General features: G+C 45.1%; 1 protein-coding gene across 3 annotated transcripts in view; it reads left to right on the top strand.

Annotated features, from left to right (window-relative positions):
- Positions 1 to 121: 121 nt before the first annotated feature.
- LOC139294306 (spectrin beta chain, non-erythrocytic 1) overlaps positions 122 to 15,000 on the top strand; it is a 63,769-nt gene continuing 48,890 nt past the window's right edge. For 2 of the 3 annotated variants that reach the window (XM_070916160.1, XM_070916161.1), the window contains exon 1: positions 8,341 to 8,712. In XM_070916160.1, coding sequence (XP_070772261.1) covers positions 8,463 to 8,712 — 250 coding nt within the window. In that variant the 5' untranslated portion in view covers positions 8,341 to 8,462. Of the gene's footprint in view, positions 309 to 8,340; positions 8,713 to 15,000 lie in introns of those variants that run through there. The other variant, XM_070916162.1, reaches the window with a different exon arrangement.

Genomic DNA, 15,000 nt, shown 5'->3' with positions numbered 1-15,000 from the left:
GTGTCTCTTTTCATCTTTGCAGGTTTTGGACGAACTTCTCGGCCTGAGTGTGTGTGTGTGTGTGTGTGTGTGAGGGTCCCGTTGCTAACGGCAGCAGGCAGCAGGTGGAAGGACTCGGAGGCGGCGGCGGGGGCGGGGGCGCAGTCGCGGCGAGGTCAAGATGACGTCGGTAGCGGCGGAGTACGAACACATGGATATCCAGCAGCAGTACAGCGATGGCGTCAACAACCGCTGGGACGCCGACGACTGGGACAACGAGAACAGCTCGGCTCGCCTGTTCGAGCGCTCGCGCATCAAAGCCCTCGCAGGTATGAGGACGGAGCCATCCTCCAATCAATGATGAATGTTTGACGTCAGTAACTTCACTCAAAGATTTACAGGAAGCATATTTTATACCATGGCCAAATGAAACACTCAACTCTGATTGGCTGGCAGGTGTCCATTAATTTACAGTAACCAGACAGAATAACTGGACACAGCGTGAGTGTTTATTACAGCGTTAAACTAAAGAACAGCAACAGTGCAGCTTAGCTTAATGTATTTGACATTTGCATGAATGTGGAACTTAACGGCAGGACGTAGGAGGAGGAAAGTGAAGACAACAACAACCTTAGCTACAGTAGCTCAGTCAGCTGTTAGCATCGTGCACCGTACGACTTGTCAGGTGTTTGTTTTTAGGTAAAAGGGCCTTTGGATTCACCACACAGTTTTAAAGTCAACACGAGACAACCACTGAAGACAGAGATCGAGCCACAGCATCCACAGACGGCAAGACTTTTAAAAGACACAAATACAGTTTGTGAAAGAGGCGTGAGGTTGGTCCTGACCTGCTGAGGACATGTGTCATTCAAACACCAAATTGTTCACACATTGTAATGAAATAATCACTTAATTTTAGTTGCATCTGAGCCAGTTCCATAGATTCTTCACTGTTAGATTAGACTGATGTGTGAAACCATTTCATCTCTAACTGCTGTTGCCTCTGTCGAACATGTTGAAGGAGGCTGCTCAGCTGTTTCTGTCTCATTGAAATTAGGATGGTTTTATCTGGCTAACCTCGTGTGAGCCTGGATTAGTTGAAGCGTGTTTGAAGAGCAGGACCCTGAAGTGCGTCAGGTCTGTGACGCCACCGTCCATTGAGAACTCGTGTCTTCGTCTGGCTTCGTCCTGTGTGTGTTTGTGTTTGCTCAGCGGGAGTCTGAATGGTTTCATAAGCTGTGGGGTCGCTGAGTTTGAGTCAACACGGAGAACAATGAACCCTCTCAGAACACAAGCTGCAACATTAAAACCTCCGAGTGTTTTCCTCTGGAGACGATCAGCAGAGTGATGGACGATGAAGACGATGAAGACTGCATTTGATTTTTCTTCCATCCGTGACGGTGAACTTGTGTTCACGTGCCCACATAGTCCGGTGTAGAACAGTTCATGTTCTTTCCTCCCTCAGACCAGCTTCCTCACTCTGCAGGAGTCCTCAGCCTTCACACCTGTTAATAATCAGGAGCTAATGAGCGCTAACGAGGCTCATTAACGAGCTTCAGGCTGTTCAACACCTCTGCTCCCTTTTACACTTTTCATGTCAAGAGTCTCGTCTCCGGATGAAATCCACATGAGACTCCTGATGACAATCCGAACTTCTGCACAGCAGTTTAGGTTAGCAGTTAGCTTACAACTACCCGTAAGCTAACACATGAATCGATCACATTTACGAACTACAAGCGAGGCACAAACTCACACATCCAGATCATCCAGTGGATGAACTGATCGGGGATCAGATAAACGCTACAGCAGCTCGCTGTTCCTTGTAGAAATGGCTGGAGCCGTTTTAATTGACATTTGAAATGAATGAACTCCTTATTAAAGCACTAATAACAAAAAAACGTCAGTGGTGAACACACAGTGAGCTAGATAGAAAGCTAAAGTTAGCTAGTCTGAAGCATGAAGCCGATTAGTGGCTGAAGGAGGAGGAGGAGGAGGAGGAGGACAGTTAAGTGAAGCCCCCGGCTGCTGGAACAGTGATGTCCTCCAGACGGACTGAGCAGACCTTTAGAAGAACTGCTTTATTATAGACGTGTTCATGCTGTTCATACCGTTTAAAGCCGTTTAAAGTCGAAATGATTGCATACTTATTCAAATGAATATTAACAACATTAATATTAAATACATTTTGAAGCATGAATAAAGTCTACTTTTTGTATTCAAATAAATCAAATCATTGTTATTATTTATGAAGGAAAAACACATCATTTGATTAAGTTTCATTCATGCACAAGTTTGGTGTGTGTGTGTGTGTGTGTGTGAGTGAGTGTGTGAGTGTGAGTGTGAGTGAGTGAGTGTGTGTGTGTGTGTGTGTGTGTGTGTGTGTTACAGTAACTCTATCTCTCTCCCCGCCTGCTGTTTTTACCCTGATGGCCGAGTGCTTCAGTAGTGTCCCACTTCACTAAATAATTCACACTAGTGTTAAATATGCAGGAGAAGGCTGATGCTGTGTGTGTGTGTGTGTGTGTGTGTGTGTGTGTGTGTGTGTGTGTGTGTGTGTGTGTGTGTGTGTGTGTGTGTGTGTGTGTGTGTGTGTGTGTGTGTGTGTGGCTGAGCTCACAGTTGGTGCTGCTGAACTGGACCTGCATCATAATTAGAGGTGTTTCTATTATTCTGTCCACCCCGTGTGTGCAGACGGGGAGGTCCGAACATCACAAACATCATGTAGTCCAGATCAGTTACAAACGTTTAGTACAAGTTGTGTCCAACCAGTCCAACCAGTCCAACCAGGCCAGCCCCAGTGTGATCTGATGTGTTTTCAAATGAAGCCGGTTGAGTGCAGACGGAGTGTGAATGTCCGGTCTGTGCCTTCCTCCTCCTCCTCCTCCTCCTCCTCCTCCTCCTCCTCCTCTTCCTGCTCCTGCTGAGCTCAGCAGGCTGGAGGATGTGTGGGGTGATGACATTGAATTAACACTGTATACAGGCCGTGTGTGTGTGTGTGTGTGTGTGTGGTGTGTGTGTGTGTGTGTGTGTGTGTGTGTGTTCCTTCCTTTCATTACAAATGGAGTCTTTGTTACAGCTGTTAATGAGCTGAATACCAAAGTACTAACTAGCAGTAGTATAAGTAGTTGTACGTGTCGTCGTAGCGACGGTCGTTGGTGGCTGTGGTAGTAGGCAGAAACAGCTGAAGTAATAGTAGAAGTAATATTGTTTGTTATAACGCTTTAATATCTTTGGAGGAACAATTGACTCTTTTTTAAATTGTGTTTTGTAAAAGAAATAATCAATCAGTTGATTAATCGATGAGACCGACGACCACCAAACACGACGTGTGTCTCCTCCTGCAGTGAGACGGTCAGCTGGTTTCATATCTCTGCTCACTGAACGTCTTCACACTGTCAGGCTGTTTCAGTCTCAGTCATTCAGACTTCATCAGCTCAGCTGCACTGAAAACTGATGCTGAGACCTGAACATCTCCTGTGTGTGTGTGTGTGTGTGTGTGTGTGTGTGTGTGTGTGTGTGTGTGTGTGTGTGTGTGTGTGTGTGTGTGTGTGTGTGTGTGTGTGTGTGTGTGTGTGTGTGTGTGTGTGTGTGTGTGTGAGAGACAGAGAGTGTGTGTGTGTTACGCCTCCATATGATATCCTGGGAAACACAAAACCGCCGGTCACCATGGAAACGCAGGCAGCTCTACTTACAGAGCAGGCAGAGACAGAAGGTGTGTGTGTGTGTGTGTGTGTAGAAGCTCATGCATGGTGAGATGCCAATAAACACATATAGACTCGTATATAGAACATGAGGAGCAGGCTACGTGTAGAAACACATCAGTCCTGATCCTGGTCCTGATCCTGGTCCTGATCCTGGTCCTGATCCTGGTCCTGACGTGAGTGTATGGAGCTGTCAGGACCTTGGCTGTGGCCCTGAGGTGTTTCGAACCTTTGGACGTCTGCTCAGTCGTGTCGACTCGTTCTTTGAATCTTTTCAAATCAGGAACTATTTGATCAAAGTGTTGTCAAGTTTAGATAATAAAACATTTAACATTTTATTCTCTTCATCACGTAATGAGCTGATTATTTTCTCAGTGTTGTTTCACCAAGAAAAGAAAACTGAAAAGAAAACTCAAAGACATCCAGTGTACTTTAATGACGACACATTGAAGTTGGAATCAACAGTTATTAATTATAATCAAAATAGTTGCAGATGAATGTTCTGACAATCGACTAATTGTTGCAGCGCTAATAGAAAAAGGTCTTTTTCAGGTCTGTACGACATTCAGGGGTCGTGTCGCAGTATGAGCAGCAGCGTCTCTCTCCAAAAACCACAAACGGACATTTAGACATTTCTGTTTATGTCCCAAAGAAGATACACAGAGCTGCTGTTTGTTTCAGACATCAACACCTCGGGCTGCGGGAACACGTAACAGACATTTCATTCATAGACTATATGGAGTCATCGACAGGTTAACAATAACTACCAGATGCAGCTGCAAGTACTTTTTCATAGACATCAACTGAAACCAACAAGAAGTAAATTTTTATTCATTTTAAACGGGAAGTTAACAAGTATTAAATAAGTATTTAATAAGTATTTGTAAATGGAGCATATCGACGTGTGAAAGCAGGGAAAGTCCAGACTGAAGCTTTAAAGTGACGCCGACTCACTCAACCGCTCAATAATTAGAACCAGGAACAGTCCAGGTTCCCCACAGAGAGCGACACACACACACACACACACACACACACACACACACACACACACTTCCTGTTCTGAGGACCAGATGGTGGAATGCTGGGAATGTTGCTGTCTGTGTTTTTCACGTGTTGGTGAATGTTGTGGTTTTAAAAACCGTGAAAGTGAAGACGCTTCCCTCGAATCGTCTTCATCTTCTTTTCTTCTTCCTCCTCTTTTGTTCTCTGTTCTTTCTTTTCCTTGTTTCCTCTCTTTCCCTCTCTTGTCCTGCCATTTTTCACTTTTCTCCTTTAGTCGCCTCATTTTCTTTTCCTTTCACTTCATTTCCTCTCAGTTCCATTTCGTTCTTTCTTTACTTCCTAAGATGAGACGAGATGAAATAACCTTTATTGATTCCGTGCAGGGAAGAGACAAGTGACTGAAAACACTGGAATGCTATTTATATTACGAACAGCTACTTTACACAAAATTAAAAAAGGAAGTTATAGACATAAATAACAAACAGTAACTACAAAGTGAATTGAGACAAAAATAGTCAGAAATTCAGAGACAATTCAGGAAGTTATAATTCCAGTTTACAGACAAAAATCCAGCTCTAACTGCGTCTGATGTGTTGGTGTCGCAGGTCTCTTCAGACCAGATATGTTTAAAACTAGTGAAAACACAGCTGGTCATTTCCCTCATCGGACTGTTGGGCCCTCCAACATGGCCGCCGTCGGCCCTGCTGCTGCTCCGACCTCGCAGGAATGTCTTTGTGTGGTCAGGAGGGTGAGGCGGCGCGTCTGTGTGAAATTCACCACCGCAGCGACACAAGTTAGAACCCTGAACGCACCCCCAGCTCTGGACTTGACTTTGTCGTAACATCTGGTCACTGAGCGGCTGCAGATGATGGATTTTATAAATGGACTGACGTGTTTTAGCAGCAACTTTTCAGCTCGGTGTTTCAGGAAGCGCTTCGCCCCCGAGGCGTCCGCTGTGAGCGGTGTCTGCGGTCTGGCTCTGCTCCGGCTGGATGAATGGTGCGTTTGGTTCGTTGGCGGGGCCGCCCCGAGGGGCCGGGCCACGAGGAAGCCAGATGACTGCAGGAAACACGGCGTGATGCTCAGCATGCGGCCGGCAGGACAGAACGTGTTGTCATGTACAGATTATCAACAGAACATAAAGAACCGCTCCGACTGTTTCTATCAGCTGCAGAAATATTTGCTCCATCTGTTGTGTGTTTGCCGTGACCTCCGACCTCTGACCTCTGTACTGATGGCTGCTTGTAACGATCTGGGAGCTGAAGCTGTTTCTGCCTTTTGACTTCATTTTTAACCAATCAGGATGCCTCGTTCCTCAGTCTGACTCCGATGACTCTTTTTAAATCCATCTCCTGATATTTGATCGGACTGTTGCTTCCAAAGATCTTTTGTTGAGTCAGTCTCTTACCGGAAATTGTAAACGCATTCCTTTTTCTGTCTGTAATCTGACAGAATGAATTATGACACATCCGTTTTGAAGTTTTTCAGGAAATATTTGCAGCAGAGAAAAAAAATCATATCTCGAGTCAAGTCTCCAAAATGGAGTCGCTCCAGAAAAGAGAGAATCAGAGGCAGTCAGATGTTCCTCCCTGCTGTCTGTGTGACCTTTGCTCTGGGTTTGTCTGTAAATAATCTACTAGTTTGTGAGTAAAAGTGAAACCATCTCTGGGTGGAGTTGATGCCTTTTTAATCAGAAGGTCAAAGGTCGTGTTTGTGATTCAGGAAGTGAAGGTCAGTGACTTAACGGGAGCAGGAGACCGTGTTTCATCTGTCCTCTGCTGTTATTTCAGGGTCACATGAGTGTTTGTTCCATGTATTGTGTTTGTGTCGTGACCTCTGAACTTCCACCTCCTCGCTGCTGATCGTCCTCCTCTCACTTTTATCTGTGATGTCCTCGTTTTTCCTGCGTCTCCGCCGTCATCTCAAACCTGGAACTATGATTTCCTGCAGGTTGATGTGAAGCTGCAGGTGTGTGTGTGTGTGTGTGTGTGTGTGTGTGTTGATGGACAGCAGGATCAAACAGGAAGTGCTGGTTGGGCTCAGACAGGAAGAACATCTCCACAACAGCCTCTAATATTAGAGCTCAGATATTCTCAGGATGTTTGGACGTCTCCGTGTGAGCGATGAGCTCGGAGAAAAAGTCCACACACACACACACACACACACACTCCACCCTGTTTCCTGTTTCTTGGTACAACCCGTCCTGCACACACAGTCTTATGTGCTGTTTATTAGCTTTAATGCATGAAGACGCAGTTTGGCCACAGCGTCAAGATGAATTATTTTCACATGATATCTCCTCATCCTGTGTGTGAATTATCTTTCAGTCGGTTTCCAACCAAGAAAATCGGAGTTTTCAACACTTCACACACTCAGACATAGAGAAGTTGTTCACATTTGTTTTATGAAACGTGACGTCTGATTTGTTAAGATATTCTGATGTTCTGGCTCCACAATAAACTGAACAGGTCACAGAGGTTAGAGAGGTAAATATTGATGATGGCGTCCACAGTTAGTTGAACCTGACTGCATCATATTGAGGCCTTATTTATGTTTATATTTGGCTGTAAGCCGTCACACCGCAAAAACATTCCTCATTTTTCTCATTTAAAATCTAGGACACAGTATGAAGGACAACAAAAAAGTAATCTGACAAAGGGGGATTTTACAAACGGCATCTTCACATATCGTTCCGTCTTCCTTCTGCTGGACGTTTTATTGTAGAAGCAATCAAAGAATTGTGACGTAGATGTTCAGAACATGAAGTTATTGTTTGTTTGAGTTCCAAACTGCAGTCAACAGCTTTTAAACTGGAACTTTATTTTTCTTTCTCAGTCTAATTTCATCTTCAGTGTGAACAGAAACTCTCTCTCTCTCTCTCTCTCTCGCCCTCCTCCCGCTCCGCCTCTTATGCTAATTAGTGATGACATCACCCCTAAAAGCGAGGGCTGTGATTGGCCGTCGGGAGGAGTCGCTGCCCCTGCTGGCGGCCCCTCCCCCCTTGACTCTCCCTCTGTCTGAAAGGTGTTTTCAGTGTCTGCTGCTGCTGCAGGCGGGAGGACAAACCCACGCTTTCATTCTCCACCTCCCTCCCTCTCCTCCTCTCCTCCTCTGCTTCCTGCCCTCCTTCTCTCACTGCCGCGCTCTCTGTTCCACCTCTTCATTGTGCCGGCTCTTCGGGCGGGGGTGCGTGTTTGAGCGGAGGATGGGTGGATTCCTGAATGAGGGGACATCTGAAGACATTGACAGATGGATGGACGGAGAGAAAACAGAAGCATGATGCTGCCGTCGCCCCGGTGTATCTGCTGAGCCAGCGATATCTGCTGTAACGTAGGAAGAGAGAGAGAGGGACTCTGGGGCTCGTCTCCTATGTCTCTTGCCCTCCATCGCTCAGTCCTGCTGTCTTGGAAGTGTCCAGGAAAAGAAGAGTCTTCCTCTCGCTGTTGAGACTACAGCTGAATCTGGGATTATTTCTCTTCAATATTAGAAGCTGTTTGAAACTCAGGTTTAGATCATTTGAGATTACTTTGTCCTCTTCAGAGCTCATTTATTCATCTGGAAACGTGTTTTATCCTTTTGAAAACTGAGGTTTATTGTACTGGACTTTATCCTGTTGAAACTCGAGCTTCTCACTGTTGCAGAGCAGCTCAAACTCTGGTTTCCTCTCTTGAAGTCAATTAAATTCAACTGGAAACTCTGAACTTTCTTTGCTGAGTCTCTCCTCGATGTCTCTGTGGACTCGTCCCGTCTAAATATTTCGCCGTCCTCCGGAGTTTCATCATGGAGCTTCAGAGCGCCACCAGCGGTCTCCCTCCTGGCCCTCTGTCCCCCGGCCCTCTCTCACCGACCATGGACTATGCCGGCCCCCTGTCCCCGTTGTCGGGTGGCCCCGGCCCATCTCACTCCAGCCCCGGCCGGGGCCCGAGCCCCAACCTCAGCCCCATCAGGGGGCCGAGCCCCATCCCTGGATTCACGGGCCAGGCTACCTTCAACTACAACCAGCTGGAGGGGAGGTTTAAACAGCTTCAAGGTAAGATGGGAGCTCTGTAACACGTCCAAGAAGGAGCATGTGAGGAGGGAACTCCTGCTGGTTTTGTTGAGGGATAAGTTCAGTGTTACACATCTCACAGTTCATTTGCATTTTCACACATTTAGTTGCCGATCGTATCCAGACAAAGTGACTTCAAGTGAGTGAAATAGAGTTTGAATTCCTGAAACCAACGTCAGGAGGTCCGGAGCCCGATGAGATGTTTCACAAAGTAAAGAAAAGAGCAAATAAACGTCCAGAGAAAAGTAACAAACAGAAGCTGGAGAGCAGCTTTAAACAAAAAGCCTGAACACACTTTTTATCTCCAGTTGATTTATGATGATAAACATAACAACATTGGATTTAATGTTCGGAAAGTTGGAAAGAAACTACAAAACTCTACATTAATAATTAATAAAAGGTGTTACTGCGGTGAAGTTTGTTTTTAGAGGTTCAGGTTCATTAATTAAAGCAGGTTCATTCGTGTTTTCATGTGAAATCTGAGCCGTCAGCAGCTCTGACCTTATCTCAGCAAACTGTGGCTGTATCGGAGCCCCACCCTGCCTGACACTGATAAAACTGATCAGCTCTCTGGTGCTTTGCTGCAGGGACGCTGGTGAAAGATGATGTGAGTGTTTCTCAGTCAGCTCTCACACCCACATTGTTTCAGATACTTGTGATCTGACCAGCGAGCCTTCAGTCCTCCTCTTCCTCAGTTAGTCATCTAATCAGTCAACAGGGTGTCGGCTGAGGTTTATTTACATATCTCCAAATCACAATGATGTCAGCGGCGGCCTTACACTCTGTACAGTGTACAACTTGTAACGTGAAGCATTTGGATAAAAGCATCCACCCATCGACTGCTGGAGTTTCTTTTCCTTCTCTTTTGTCTGAAAAGGTCTTTTCAGTCTCTTTTTCATGAACTTGAACTCAAGTTAAGTGCAAATGATTTCCAACAACGCAAAAGAAATCCAAAGAAATCCAACTTTGCCTGTCAGAAAAGAATCACTGTACTTCTGTCGGCAATGACGTGAACGTTGTCCCAACTCGACTGCTTCTGGCAAATAACCTTCAGAACAAGTTTATTAAGCACAAAGATGATTACTATTTTACACTTAATGTACCAGAGAGATGTTCGTCATTTTAATACCAAACCGGTCCTTCGTGGAGGAACACTTGAGTGGCCTCGGCAGGCTGAATTTAGCTGAAGGCTAATGGATCTGGTTTACTGATTACAGCCTCATCGACGTGCCGATGCCCAGAAACCTTCAGTACCGTCCCTCAGATCTAAAAGTGGCTCGCCGGCTCGAGGGCAGGTGGATTGTGAGTGTTGATGTTTTGATTTGAGAAGAGAAGAGGAGCCATGTGTCAAAGCTTTTCTAACATCCAAATAGAGTCAATCAATGCATCAGATATCCTCGTAAAAAGGCCCCATAAGCTGACTATATGACGAACTCATGAATGGATCCAGTGGGAGCCGATCGGCACCTCAGGGTCCTTCAGCTGAAAAGATCTTTCCCAGAAGAAGGTTAGAGGTCTAGAGGAAGTATTGCATGGTGTCATCGAAGGTCTTATCGAAGTGGTTGCAATGTTGAGTTTGTGTTGTGGGAGAAGGGCGGACCATCAAGGATGTTATCTTTTAAGGATCATAAAGTGATCTGTTTTAGTGCTGAGATGTGGGCGGGTGTAGTTGTTCTGCAGTGCTAGAAAGACAAGAGGCACTTCAAGTCACCACGTCTACATCTGTCTGTATACCCAGTATGTCCCAAAGTTAGCATTTGTTAGTAAATCTGCCCAAATATTGCTACCTGTAACTTCAGGTCAAAGATATGCAGGATATCTGCAAATAATCAGTCATGGACGAGTGTCAAACATCTTCAGGACCAAAAAAAGCTCTGCTTGCCTTTTAGTTACTGCAGCGTTCCTCATAAACGTGGACTTCTGCAGAGTTTCATGCTCACTTTCATGAACTTATCAAGTCGTACCGTCCTGAAGGGGCTGCTTAGCTCCGGCTGGTGTGTTGTTTTGAATAATAGAGTTTTTAACTCTCTTTTCAAGCACCAGACATGACAACTCCAGAGGATCAGGTTTTGTTGACAGTTTGTCACATTGACGAAACCTTTAACGACTCGCAGACATCGAAGGAGTTCTTCAAGAAACCATTATTGGTACTTACGAAACCCCGATGGTCCCTCGAAGCTCCTTTAGTCCTCAGACCGATAAATAGGTCTGGGAGTTGGTTTTATGAGGGCAGTCGTGGAGCGTTGAGAGGATATAAATTCATGTGTTGTCCCACGTGTGGCTCAGGTGGTGAGAGCAGCGCCTTGCATCCTAAAAGGCAGCTGGTTCAGTTCCCAGCGGGGTGATGAATATGGAAGCAGTCTGTGATTATTGCACCGCAAGGAGCTTCAGCTGTGAGAGGGAGGAGACCGAGGGGAGCTGAGGGGCAGCACTTCCCCCTCGTTAGGGCCGGTATTGAGCGAACGTCCCCCGTTAGAAATCAAGCAATTATGGAGGGAAACAAGTCATCAAACTGCCTGCTGAACGGACTCATGGGAGGTTTTTATACTGGAGTCTGTTGGAAGCTGATGGTGCTGATGTAAATCACTCAGGAGAGCAGATATTTTCTTTACTTGTATTCCAGTAAAACGTCAGTGACTGATAATAAGTGGATGGATGAGACAGATGGAAATATAGATGGATAGATGCATATCCTGTATATGGTTTATAAACTTGTAGAATCAGCATGTTCATTAAAGATATATTCAGATATTTGATTGAAGAGTATAAAAGATTAAATGTCTGTTTTCCTGCTGCTTTTACAAACTCAACTGATGTAAACAAACACCAGAAACATTAATAACTCAGATTCAGTTCATGCAAGACCTGTCCATCAATAGGAGCTTCCAATCCTTTGTTTTGAAATGTGGGGTGGGCGGGGCTACACTTTGCTTCCTATTTGAATTATCGATGGTGACAGAAAAGATCTTAAAATACTGATCAATTATTAATTGATGATTAAAACATGCTAGCCTTCCTGTAAGATCAAATCACATGGACACACACACACACACACTCTGCTAACACACACTCTGCTAACACACACTCTGCTAACACACAGCCATGCTGCACAAAACGAGACCATCATCCCTCTCTGCTCCCATCATCCCCCTCTTTTCCTGTGTTGTCCTGAGCCAGCCAATCAGCAGACATCTTCGTGGTTTGGGAGCCCCCGAGCTCTGTGTTAGTGTGTGTGTGTGAGGTGGGGGTGAGGATTAACTGAGGGGAGGGGTGTGTCTAACATGGTCTGGAAGGCACAAAAATGTCCAAACCACATCGTCATCCCTCCGTTGTTTTTGTCTCTTTCTCTGTGTCTAAAAGGTGTTTATCCACTCCTCCTTCGTCCTCCCTCCTCTTCTCCTCTTTCTCCTCCTCCTCAGCCTCATCAATGTTTCATGAGCTTCTGCAGAGCGTCTGTTATTTGCCGCGATCATCCCCCTCTCCCTCCTTTCTTCCCCTCCCTCCCCTCCATCCTCTTAGTGAAATTAAAAGGAGGCTTCGTCCGTCTCGTCCTGATAAAACTCAGACAAAGGCGGGATGAGAGATGCCTCACTCCTCCTCATCCTCCACCCTTCATCAGTGTCAAGTTCTGTACAGGAGGAGTCTGTGATCTCCACTCAGCAGCTTCTGACATAATCTGAAGATGCACTCGTCACACATTAAATGTAGTGAGCACTCACAGGACCACACCAGTGTACCGTAACATAAACATAGACCTCACACAGCCCTTGGACCAGAATAGAGGCACAACATAAAATGCAGATTGATTAGAAAGGTTTGCGTCCCCTTTTCTTACCTTTTCTCTTGTTGTTTCCAACGTCAAGAATGAACTTTGAAAGTCATCTTAAACGTATTTGTTCATAAAAGACCTGCTGCCATTAGTTACAGTTCAGTCCTGATTTGTCCAGAGAGAAATCAGACCTGTGATGGAGTTATTACATATTTATTCTTCTTGTGAAAATGAGTCTTTCATACTGTCTCGTGTTTGTAGGAGACACTCGTGGATTCACCGTCATGAAAATACCTGAGAAGTTGACAATATGGGACGTTCACCTGAGGTGGAGTCAGCAGGATCAGTTAGAGAGAGAGACAAAGAACAGTGTTATTGTTTGGGCTGAAGGTGACATGTTTGAGGAAGGAGTGTGTGTGTGTGTGTGTGTGTGTGTGTGTGTGTGTGTGTGTGTGTGTGTGTGTGTGTGTGTGTGTGTGTGTGTGTGTGTGTGTGTGTGTGTGTGTGTGTGTGTGTGTGTGTGTTTTATCACGTCGTCTTCTTCCACATGCAGCTTTGCAGCATGAAAGGGCTCTTTGATGGGGATGCTCCACTGAGCATGCTCACAACAGCAGAGAGGGGGCGGGGCATATCTGAGTCAAGAGAGAGAAAAACATCACAAGTAAAAATCTAAAAATAAAAACATGATAGTGTGTGTGTGTGTGTGTGTGTGTGTGTGTGTGTGTGTGTGTGTGTGTGTGTGTCAGGTTATCAGCTGCACAGGATGTACAACAGTTTGTTTTTTTAAAGGAGAAGTTCACTCAAACCACAAAGCACTGAGATCACATCACTTCAGATGTTTTGAATCTGTTTCTCTGTGGTTTTGTTAATAAACTGCCATGAAGCCGCAGGACTCTTATTACTCTTATAAATGATTGTTTCATCAGCGTATTCATGAAGCTCACTGAGTTGGGGAACAAAATGATCTTAATTATACATTTAGCTTCAGTCTGTGCAAGATCATTTTGAGTTGATTAGTTATTCATTTTGAAATAAACTGGCTCTTGATGATGTAAATGTATAAATCATAGTATCATTCATCTCAATATATCTTTGTGAAGGTCCTGCGGTGACATCAGCATATTGAAGGCAGAAGCAGACCATAAGTCTACAAACATCAGTTATTCATCAAATGCAGCTGGCGTCTCACCTGAGCTGCAAGCAGCTGGAGAAATACTGGTCAATGAGGGAAATACCTGTGTGTGACTATTACACCATCCCTGCTCAGCTGTTTACATGTCTATAAATAGCAGATAAGAATCGGCATGTCACCTCGCTGGTGATCAGTCCCTCTACAGTACGCTGCCGAGGTAATGAAATAAAGAAATAAGCAGCTAACACAGCGAACATCATGGCCAACGACACGTCCAGCTGCAGGCTCCCTCTGAAGATAACATGATTACAGGAAAAAAGTCTGTCAAAAAAGACATAATGTGAGACTTCAGCCGTCCAAATGAGTCCAGTCGAGTGGATATCTAGCTTTTAGTCACTGACCTCCATAAATCTGATGATCTGATGAATGTGATGAAGTTTAACTCGGAGCTTCTCGTGTTAATGCAGCCTGTTAACACAGTGCGTGTCTTCCTCAGTAGAGATTTTCTTTGATAAGACTATCTCAGCCTGAGACTGGCGTGTTGTCTGCCTGCCTGCCGCTGTTGGAGTCTGCGACGTGAAGTGCGGGACGTCGATAAGCTGCTGTTTGCACCGTGTGGTTAGATACTAAGCTGCATTCATCGTATGGAGACTTACTCAATCTGATGCGAGAGATGTGTTGATACTGCTAAATTCTTTATTTACCATAATAACCAAAACGTTGATAAGCGAATGAGTTTGACAGATCGTGACATGAAGCTCGACGTGTTTCAGATTAACGAAGTGTCTGTGATGCAAGCAGAAAGTTATTAGATGATGATGATGATGATGATGATGTATGTCTGTGGCACTCTGATGCTGTTTCATTAGCGTTACACTGACACACACTGTCTTCTCTCAGCGATGAGGAATCTCAGTCATCCACCAGTGAGCAGTGAAGTTAACACGGTCACTGTAATGAAGAGAAGCTGATTCATGGCGACAGCAGTTTGTGTCCTGACGGCTGCCAGCAGAGAGAAACTGAGCGCTCTGTGCATCAGCTGTGCTCTTCCTCCGACACTGATGCTGACAAGCCCGTTTGTTTGTTGATGACTTGAGAAAAAGCAGCATGATGGGAAAGAAAGCGGAAGGAGGACGGCAAGAAGTCTTTATTCAACTGTCAGAGTGTGAAGGGAGCAACAGGACACACACACACACACACACACACACACTCAAACTAAAACTTCTCAGAACTCTTGAATCGTGTGTTTTTGTATTTTGTGAACCTACAAATCCGAAATAGAAAAGGTTAGTTAAGAGCAAAGGTTGTCAAACTCTCCAGGGAGGTGTGGTGGAGCTGAAGGGTGGGGGCACGGAGGAGTACTTTCGTA

The sequence above is a fragment of the Enoplosus armatus genome, chromosome 12 (assembly GCF_043641665.1).
Source record: "Enoplosus armatus isolate fEnoArm2 chromosome 12, fEnoArm2.hap1, whole genome shotgun sequence".
Classification (NCBI taxonomy): domain Eukaryota; kingdom Metazoa; phylum Chordata; class Actinopteri; order Centrarchiformes; family Enoplosidae; genus Enoplosus; species Enoplosus armatus.
The sequence above is the reverse complement of the archived record's forward strand: the minus strand, read 5'-3'. Positions and strand labels throughout refer to the sequence as shown.